Source organism: Electrona antarctica, assembly GCF_951216825.1.
Source record: "Electrona antarctica genome assembly, chromosome: 16".
Classification (NCBI taxonomy): Eukaryota; Metazoa; Chordata; class Actinopteri; order Myctophiformes; family Myctophidae; genus Electrona; species Electrona antarctica.
In genome coordinates this window covers 37,788,450-37,799,078 of record NC_136797.1, presented here as the reverse complement: position 1 = coordinate 37,799,078, position 10,629 = coordinate 37,788,450, and the positions used below count along the sequence as shown (strand labels likewise).

Here is a 10,629-nt window from a genome sequence, read left to right as displayed (position 1 = left end):
GTTTCCGCACTTTGATGTCTGAACAGTATGCGTGTGTTGGTTTGGGGCCCAACACAGGCGGGAAAGAACTATTTCCCGAATGACATTTTGGGAACATGGACATGCGAGTGATAGCAGGCACTTGGACAGAGGCATGAACAATGGAGGACTATATGTGACAAAAAGAAACATTCCAGGGATGAACTAATGACTGTCTTTTTCCTTTCATGTGATGGAACACTGTACATCCACTCTGTGGTGAGGTACGTGCGATTGCGATGGTGGGCCATTGGTGGTGTCATAGTGATTCGGTGAGTAGAGAGTACTGCTTTTTGGCTGGTCAATCTGAATCAACTTTACTACAGTGTCTCAAGACATTTTACGTGTTGAGCAGCGACCCACTTTTAAGGGCTCCTGTGGCTACATGCCTAAAATAAGCAGTTTTGCGACGCGGGTAACAAGATCCTTGTGAGTGAGATGACATGCAGTATAGTATTTACTTGCACCAGCACTATGCCTATGCTAGCTGACATTTCACATTTTTTAGAGAAGATACTTTTAATTCAATTTGGAATAACGAATGGCTTGTAAATATGACAACTATGACAACTTTCCTATAGTCAATAATCTATCAGACAATTGAATGAAGGGAGTTTTAGAACTCACTCATTTTATGGTAAATTGGTCTTGATTCGAACGTAATGATAATGAACAGATGGTTTTAAAATACATCAGGATGTCTTGAGCGGAACCAATAATGTATAGTTCAAATCAGACAACCCCACAGCCAAATAGGGGATGATTCCCTATGTAATGTTTAATGCAGAGTGGTCAATTGCCACTCAGATACATCATGCAAATAGTGATATACAAAGTCAGGGGCATATGTGCCACACAAGTTTCGACTTTATAGATTGACTAATTATGTAGATTTGAAATGCGTAAATACTACTGTAGCAACCTTAAATAAAATAGGTAATTTATGACATAGATATGGAACAGTCGAGTAAGAAATAAGTTGTTGTCACGGAAAGGGTGGATGGCGACGTCAGGCCATGATGTCATTTCTCCCTATAAAGTGTGGTGCCTAGGAGCACTGAAGAACATATATAACACAGGCAGATAACTTAGACTACTAAGTATCTCATATTGTAAGTAAGAATCATATATCAAGGGGTACCTAAATCATTGGGCTTGACTAGTTCACCAGCCTCCCCCAACGCCTAAGGCAAGATACAAGTCCCCTAAATCATAAGGCCACAAGGCCTTTCCCAACACATCCTACATCCTATGACCCTCTTTAACAACTGTGCCGGAAGTCGGGACAAGAAGAAACGTCACATCATACAAGTCTTGAGTTTGGAATGATTTCTACAGGCAAAATGAATAAACAAAAACTGTGGTTCATCCTCCTCTTGTTTACTGCCGGCATCTTCATGTACATATTCGTCCTGAATCTGAATCCAAAGAAAAACATGTGCCCCTGCCGTACCTCTACCCAGAGCATCACCCCTCTGAATAACACCAAGCACCTGCTGGTTTCTGCCTACATGGACCGCAGGGTGAAAGGCTGGGATCTGCGCATCATTGGTATATTCAGGAGAGATTCCATGATGATCCTTCACTGTGTTTTCTGCTGCAGCGGCAACCTTTCCAAACGCAGCACTCCGGCTAGCTTTGTACGACACGCAGGCATGGATGATTTCGGTTTTCCTTTTGAGACTATGGACGTCATGTGTTCGATCCCCGAGGGATGCAAAGCGACCCATGTCACCCTGTTGACTCATTCAGATAGCATGGAAGCACAGTGGCAGATCTTTCTCCCTGTAGGTAACCAGGAGAGCGGCGGGACAGAGGCGATAGAGCCCCAGTTCAACCTCACAGTGTGCATCCCCACCCTGTACGGGGACTACAACAACGTCCTTCAGTTCACACAGGCCCTGGAGATGTACCGGCTGCTGGGCGTGAACAGGGTGGTGGTCTACAACACCAGCTGTGGTCCAGACCTCGACCGCCTGCTGCGCAGCTACAGCCAGGAGGGCTTTGTAGAGGTGGTTCCCTGGCCCGTGGACAAGCACCTCACACCGTCGAGGGGATGGCGGTATCTCGAGCATGGACCGGGGGACCTGCACTACTATGGCCAGCTGACCACACTCAACGAATGTATCTACCGATACATGGACCGCTCGCGCTATGTCCTGTTGCATGACATAGATGAGATTATTGTACCGTACGGTCAAAACCAAAACAGCCTAATCTCCCTGGTGAGCCAGCTCCAACAGCAGAATCCGAACGCGGGGGTGTTCCTCTTTGAGATGCACTTATTTCCAACTGACCATGTGGACCCCAGCGCAAAGTTCCACCTACCCCAGTGGGAAGGGGTGCCAGGAATAAATATCCTGGAGAACATCTATAGATTATATGAAACGAACAGAGAAGCCGGGGCATACAAGATGATAGTTCAGCCAAGAATGGTGCAGCAGACATCAGTGCACAAAGTGCTGAAGAACTTCGGAGAGACATTCAAGGTCCCTCCAGACATGGGTTTGGTTATGCATCTCCGGGGTTGCTTGATCACACACACCATACCACCCAGTTACAACCAGATATGCGTGTCCAAAGAGCACATGCGCGTCGACACCAGGCTGTGGGGGTTTCATGACAAGCTGATCCCCAGTGTGGACAAGGCCCTGGGGAGAATAGGGATGCTGAGAGAACAGCATTGAGATGATGGAGCATGGACGCAGTTGCACACACGTATAGGGCTGCGATTATCAGTTTCTTAGCGATTATCTTTTAACGGTTTTACTTTATTTGTTCATTTATGGGACAGTGCACATTGACAAACATTCAATACATGTGTAGTGGGTTGAACTTGACAGGTTACCCCTAGCAGCGCAACGCCCCCCTCATCAGGCTAATTAATAGGAGCTGTGCGTGGCCGGCGTTTAGCTGGCATTGTTTGCCTGGTCATGGGGGTGCGTCATAGAGTATATAAAAGGATAGAGACTGAACTGGCGCGAAGCTCCACCCCCCAGCTATTCATGTCAGTGGAAGTTGCTCAGTGGCGTTTTGAAGCACCCGGAAGACTGCCGGAAGTACCGTCTCAGAACGTCTACTTCCGCTCAAATGCGGAAGTGCAACCGAGCGCGTTGGTGGTATAGAAAATAAGGAGTGGTGCAGGCTCATGTTGTGAGGCACCAGTTTCAGTTTGACATTCATGGGATGAGGTTAAAACTAATTTAGGAGTGAGGGTCGCCACAGCATGACAAAATGTCACTTAAGGCAACCAGGTGTCCTTTTGCGTCCCTCATTTCAGAGTAGCAGTGGGAGTAGAGGATAAAATTAGGCATTGTTCCACAGTATGACTGACAGGCATCAGTGTGTGAGGGGACTTCAAGAGATGGTCCCCTAATAGCTGTCTCCTGTTGTAAAACATATTGTCTCCCGTCAGCAGAGGTAGCCACGATTTCATTGAGAATTAGAATTTAGAACAATGTGAATCTTTATTTTCCTCCACGAGGACTTGTAATGATTATTATTCTGGATAATTCACATTCGTGGCAAATGCCCTGCTCTCTTTTTTTGTTGTCAACATTTAACTAATAGGCCTGTACTCCTATCTGCTTTATTCAGCTAGAGAACGGGGTCAGGCATTTCACTTAACTATATTCTTGATTCCAAGCAGTGATGTAAATAGATTCTCAATGTAATGAGTCCTGGGATGCAGGAATGATTTTGTAAATAAGTCAGGGGGATCTATGAGTCCCACTTCAACAACGTTAGGAGTTATATTTGCAGCATTTAACTCCACATTTCAGTAACATAGCAGAGTTACACACATGCACTGTCACCGACGATGCATGGTTCTAGAAGTAGAGGTCTTAAGGAGTAGGTCATGTTTTCCTAGTTGTACAAACAATGGTCAGATACCTGGGCAACCGGATTTCTGAATCCGATTGTGTTTTCATTACTGTTAGCAACACTACCAGTAACATCAGTTTTGAAAGTGCGAGCTTCATCCTTGTACATAGAATATGGCTTGCAGAGTAGGCTATCCAAAAAGGGGCGTAAACAGTTGTCGCGTCCAGCCCGCATCCTTTAGAAGGAAGGATTTTTATTGTCTGGACTTTCCATCAAACAATCAAGTATCAAACAAATGGCTGGCAGCGCTGTAGGCAGCAAGCATACTGGTCAATTAATTAAGACGCATACACATTTGTATGATAAGCTATGAGGTTCAATTTGAATGTCTAGTTGATCATGGTGTTTATTTATATATTTATGTATCACTATTAGTAAAGTGTAAACCATCTACAACAGAGGTGGGCAATTATTTTTCCCAAGGGGCCAAAAGGCTGAACTTAATTATGCATATTATCTGATATCTGACACTGGCGGAGAACTGGGGAGGCACTGGGGAGGCACTGGCGGAGCACTGGCATATAGTATGTCGTTTTCATGATTTTGGAGGCCTTGGGTGGGGAGTCACTGGGGGACACTGGTGGAGTCCTGGGGAGTGGGGAGGCAATGGGGAGGCACTGGGGGGACACTGGCGGAGCACTGGAAGGCATTGGGGAGGCACTGGGAGGATTCGAAAAAAAATATGAAAATCACGAAAAAAAGACATAGGCCTTATAGGTTCATGGTTTCGGACGGCATATGTCGTTTTTCATGATTTTGGAGGCACTGGGGAGGTACTGGGGAGGCACTGGGAGGATTTGAAAAAAAAAATCACGGAAAAATGACATACATGGTTTCGGACGGCATACTATAGTATGTAGTTTTTCATGATTTTAGAGGATTTGAAAAAAATATGAAAATCACGAAAAAAAGACATACTATAGTTCATGGTTTGGGACGACATACTATAGTATGTCGTTTTTCATGATTTGAGGATTTGAAAAAATATGAAAATCACAAAAAAACTACATGCATGTCGTTTTTCATGATTTTGGAGGATTAAAAACGACATACTAGGTTCATGGTTTCGGACGCCATTCTTTAGTTAAGTATGTCGTTTTTCATGATTTTAGAGGCACTGCATGGGAGGCACTGGGGGGACACTGGTGGAGCACTGGGGAGGCACTGGGGGGACACTGGCGGAGCACTGGGGAGGCACTGGGGGGGCACTGGCAGAGCATTTGGGAGGCACTGGGGAGGCACTGGCGGAGCACTGGGGGGGGACACTGGTGGAACACTGGGGAAGCAGTGGCACTGGGGGGGGGTACTGGGGGGGGGGGACACTGGCGGAGCACTGGGGGGACACTGGCGGAGCACTGAGGCACTGGGGGGGCACTGGCGGAGCATTTGGGAGGCACTGGGGAGGCACTGGCGGAGCACTGGGGGGATACTGGTGGAGCATTGGGGAAGCAGTGGCACTGGGGGGTACTGGGGGGGGACACTGGTGGAGCACTGGGGAAGCACTGGGGGGGACACTGGCGGAGCACTGGGGGGACACTGGCGGAGCACTGGGGGGACACTGGCGGAGCACTCGGGAGGCACTGGGGGGGGACACTGGCGGAGCACTGGTGAGGCACTGTCGGAGCACTGGGGAGGCACTGGGGGGACACTGGCGGAGCACTGGGGCGCTCTTATCATCATAATACATCATCTCATTCCGGTCAATTGCATCCTCACCTTCGTTTTCACTGTGTTCACACATTATTTGTGTTTCACACAAACCCTCAAAGCTGGACATAATAAAAAAGTAGGAGAAGACACTTTAAGTGAACTAATGGAAACCACCCAAATGATTGCATGACATGTTTTAATTACGAGAAAAACAGAAAACAGATAAAAACACATCCAACACAAAATCAAACTTAAAAGTGCTTAATTATTATATTAAATGCTGATTACCTTTTTAATCATGAGAAGTGTACGACTGGACAGATATTCACCAATGAGTAAATATCAGCCGATATTACATCGACGTCTGTTGATTGGACCCACTGTGGCATAAAAAAAAAAGAAAAGATTTGGAGTTCTACTGATGTAAACAATGGAAGGACTAATAATTGTTGAAGGAAAATAATGGCACACTGTCACAATACCAAATTGAGAATAGTACCTGTTGAGTGCTTCTGAACAGGTCCAGGGGGTGAACTAAGGGTTTCTAACTCGGTGTACATTTCTATACTCTCAGAGTTGAATGAACACTGATAAAACAGTGTATATTGGGTGCCAGAGATTACAAAATGTCATCAAATGTGACTTCCTACCACCACACTTAATAATACACAAAGGTATTTGTGTTTATTATTTGGACTGGACACAAAGGTTTTCTTTTCATTTTGCTGATAAAATGAGACTGAGGGGCTGCCATCGTGCAGCCTCCAGCTTTTCACCAAAGGAGCAATAGCATAGGCAGATTCTTCACATACTATGCATGTCGGAAATAAATGTGAGAGCTGAAATCGACAAGCAAATATGAAATAAATGATTAAACATGTAGCTAGGTGTCCACGGAAGTGAACCTTTCAGACCCGTTTTCTCAACGAGACATTACTCTATAAGCCATATCTCCAAAACTGGTGGGTCAAACTGTCAACCAATGTCAATTTGAAGCTATGATTCCCTGCTTTCATGAGACATGAAAAAAATCCAATGACTTAGTTTTGTCAAGGTGGGTCGTTGTTATGGTTGTTAAGGAGGTATTCCATTTCCATCATGCAACTTAATCAGCGGTTCTCAACCGCACCTGTGCCTCAGTGCTCAGCGGTTCTTAACATCATAATTTTGCCAAGAAGTTTCATGAAAATAAAAAAGGCAGATCTACATGTCGCTCTGGAGCCCACTTTGAGAAGGACTGACGTAGGCAAAAAATGTAAAAAGGGAATTTTGATTATGGACTGTAATCAGTAGACATTTGTTTCCTTCCACAAACGTTAGCAGTGAACAGTTAAAGACGTAGTGAAATGAAAAATACATTTCTTCACTTTTAGAGCATATCCGTGGTCATCATGTGTCATAAACCTTAACAATAGATGCCAAAACAATGGGGACATTTCAATTTGTGTATTTTCTATTTTTATATCAAGTCCATATAAAGCCAATTTTAATTACTTCCCTTGAACAAAAACGTGCTGCGTGATGACGTAACATGGCCCGAAAGAATCTTGATTTAATTTCATCAGTTTGATTCCCATTGCTGCACGTTCCTCCAAACACAGCTGATTTTGATTACAGAACTACTCTGTATTTAATCTCATTTAAGATGACATCCAGACAGTGTATTATTCATTTTAAACTTAATCATCACGCTAAAATAGGTAACTGAAAACATTATAGGTTAGAAATAAGCCACGTAGTAGCAAACATGCTTTGCTGGCCATCTGTCTCTCACTAAACAAACAGTGTAGTGGAGCTACTAACGTCCCATAGCCTGAAGGGATATGACGCTATGATTGGTTCAGAAACGTTTCAGACTGAAAATTAAAAATAAAATGAACTTAAGTCCTGGCGTCACTCGCTCATCCCCGGTGTCAAGAAGTAATTTCTCTATGGAGAACAACATTGGGTCATGTTAAAACCGTCCCATATAAGAACTGTGGTCCAAAAATAAACCAAATGTCTCCGTGATATTGTCAGGGGGAGGTGTCTGTATCGTTTACGTCAGTCAGTCACTCATAGTTTGACACGGTCTGTTTCTGGTGAAAATATAACTAATTCGGCAGCGTCAACAAAAAAAACACGACCCAGGTAGGATGTGTACATTACATTAGACTTTGGCGCTCTATAACTCTGGTTCCAAAACTTTATAGTGCGAGACCCAAAGAGAGATTAGACTTTTGCCCGGGACCCTAACTAGTGAAAACAGCATTTTCACTACTTTTTTTTCGTTTATTTCTTCATGAAATTACAAAAAAAAAATCTAATTTTGTTTCTAATTCATGAAAATGTTTTGCTTTTATGGGAATGTTTTCTGAAAATGTTTTGAAATAAATGTAGGAAAAACCCATACAAATGTGTCCACGACCCACAAATGGGTCCCGACCCACTGTTTGGGAAACAGTGCTCTATAAGATGTTCCATAAACTTGGATTATACTGTATATACAGTCGCAGATGAAGAAGTTCCCATAGCATTTATTGACAGGAAGTGCTGTAGAGTTACAGATATTCAGTGTCTCACTGCATATTCAAAGTGGGTCATTTATCCCATCAAGGGTTTTCACAGGAGTTCGTCACACATAATTCAGGGATTAACGACACAAGCCCGAGAGTTATAGCCTCGTTTATGATTCTTCGGCACGGTCATAGTGCTAGAGGAGTTTGGGGAAAACCCTTTTTTTTCTGGTTGATCAAAACGTGAAATACACTTTCAGTTCATAATTTGTTATCAGTGGTGCAATCATGAAGTGATGGCGGGTTCGTTCCAAAAAACCCTGTCAGCATGATCCGACTCGACAGATGAAATAACTGCATGTTTGCAATGTGCCACACGTCATAACTACCATAATGCCACAAAGCTGGTAATCAACAATAGCGAACTAGCTTCCCCACCGATAAGGTCTAGCATCATTTTTGACAAACACTGTTTTCTTTTTTTTTGTTACAAGAGTATCACATAATTTTCCCTCACCCTTCGGGTCACTGGCATTTGTACGTCACAAAAGTAGCTATAAGTATTGAGCGGAATAAGCATGTATGACTATAGGGTGGCATCGGAGACGAGGCGCGCACAGCAGGATCGTCTGCAAAGAATCAAACAATTAAGCCATTAAGACCTGGAACAACCATTACTGAAAAATCGTGAAAATATGGCGGAAATCTTTGAATATATATTCCTTAACATTCGGTTTCTTTGCTGCTGGGGGGGGGGGGGGGGGCTGGAAACAACATATTTTCAGATGGAGTTGGCAGCTGATTACATATAATTCTTGGGGTCCTTGACATGAAATAGTTTGAGAACCACTGATATACACTGTAGAAACATAGGGTTTTTCAGAAAACTGTCATGATTTAGAAGACAATTTGGATAATCTGGTTACAGGTCTTAATGGGTTAACTGTGGACAGGTGAGTTGTGCTGAAGAAGCAAGGGCCACGTACTGTATGTGTCTACTGTTCTTGCCCGAGAGCGAAAAGAGACCAAAACTCAACTCAACACACACACACACACACACACACACACACACACACACACACACACACGTTTTACATCCCTGCGTCTCGCAGACGGGGAAGTCTGCGTTTATGCATCGGCTGCAACTTCCAGCCACCAGGCGTGCTTTATTGCCCATGGGTCCGCAGCACAGCTGGTGGTACTTTGGGGACGGTAAAGCCCGGGGGAAGGGGGGGTTGGGGGGGCATTATTGCCAGATGTTAATCAAACGTCTCCCATCTCCTCCGAAGGTCGTCTGCCTTCTTCTTGGGAGGCGTGGCCGGCTTGGCCATAGTCAAAAGATCGCCGAAGAAGTCCTGAGTTGCCGCCGGCGGAGAATCCGCCCCGGTTTTTGGCAGCTTTCTCGGAGCCAGGTTGGGCACACTGGGCGAGTCCGCCAGGGCGGAGAGGGCGTGGTTGCTGGCAGACAGGCGGGGTAGGGAGGCGGCGGCTGCGGGGGGGAAAGCCGACGCGAGTGGCCGAAAGCCAGCGGAGAAAGTTCCCGGGGAGTAGGCCCTATAGAGTTCGGGCAGCGCGGAGGGGGGGTGTGGCCTGGGCGGGCCATGGAAATATGGCCCGACGGGAGACGCGCCGTAGACTCCGGCGAAGGGATTGGCGCCCACTGTCGGAGAGTAGTGCGTGAGGGGGGAGGTGGTGCGCAGGCCATGGGCGAAGGGGTTGAGTGTCGTCGCGTGGGCGTACGGAGGGAGGCAGGGAAGGCCGGGCAGGTTGGGCCGAGGCGGAAGGCTCGGTTTGGAGGCCGAAGAAGCGGATTCCCCTCCTTCGTATAGGAGGGAAGTGGCGGCGGTGCTCTGCGCAGAGTCGTTGAGAGGGTCCAAAAGGTTCAACAAGTCTAAGTCTTCGTCGTCCTCCGGCCTGGCGGGCTTGAGGAGATCCTCACCGGGGCTCATCCCCAACGCTTGCCTAAACTCCTGCCCCCCTGCGGACGTCCGTCCTTCGCGCACGCCCGTGGGCGTGGTGCGGGGCTTCGTCACGTGCGGTGCCAGGATCTTGCCGGGTTCCGGCGTTTTCCTTCCTTGGGGCCGCGGGATGGTGATGTTGCTCTCACCGCCGGACGGATCGGGGTAGACGGGGCCCGGGCCAAAGCTCTCGGTGCCATCAGGCGGCTGTGCCTCCTGCTGTGCCTCTGACGGCGCTCGCTCCCAGCCAGGAGAGGCCCACACAGGCAGGGCCATGTCGTCCTGCCCGCTCCACTGCTTGGTGTAGGGGTGGGAGAGCTTGAGCCCGGGCAGCGTGCAGGTGCGTTCGTTGGCAGACAGATCCATGCGCTGCAACACAAACAAAACGTGAGCATATATTCACAATTAAAAATCGCACCCATGCGAACTGATTGGTGCAGTGTGTGTGTGTGTGTGTGTGTGTGTGTCAAGACCTCCTCTCTGGCCTGTGAGTGAGTGTGTGTGTGTGTGTGTGGCTAAGCAGGATACATCCTAACCTATCTTCGGTTTCAGTTGCCACAGTCCATCTAATTTGTAAATGTCTTTTTCTTTTTGAAATTATTGTACATTGAATGCTTGAATCC

The 10,629-nt window shown here is 46.4% G+C and overlaps 2 protein-coding genes across 4 annotated transcripts in view; one reads left to right on the top strand and one right to left on the bottom strand.

The window, feature by feature from the left end:
- Positions 1-1,361: 1,361 nt before the first annotated feature.
- On the top strand, positions 1,362-2,705 carry LOC306939445 (beta-1,4-galactosyltransferase galt-1-like; the record flags this gene model as incomplete). Its single annotated transcript, XM_079524033.1, has 1 exon — positions 1,362-2,705. One exon carries the CDS (start codon positions 1,362-1,364, stop codon positions 2,703-2,705), a length of 1,344 nt encoding a protein of 447 aa, XP_079380159.1.
- Positions 2,706-5,714: 3,009 nt separating this feature from the next.
- dennd1a (DENN/MADD domain containing 1A) overlaps positions 5,715-10,629 on the bottom strand; it is a 36,857-nt gene continuing 31,942 nt past the window's right edge. For 2 of the 3 annotated variants that reach the window (XM_079525128.1, XM_079525129.1), the window contains one exon: positions 5,715-10,375. In XM_079525128.1, the coding sequence (XP_079381254.1) occupies positions 9,308-10,375 (1,068 nt within the window). In that variant the 3' untranslated portion in view covers positions 5,715-9,307. The remainder of the gene's footprint in view (positions 10,376-10,629) is intronic. The other variant, XR_013791980.1, reaches the window with a different exon arrangement.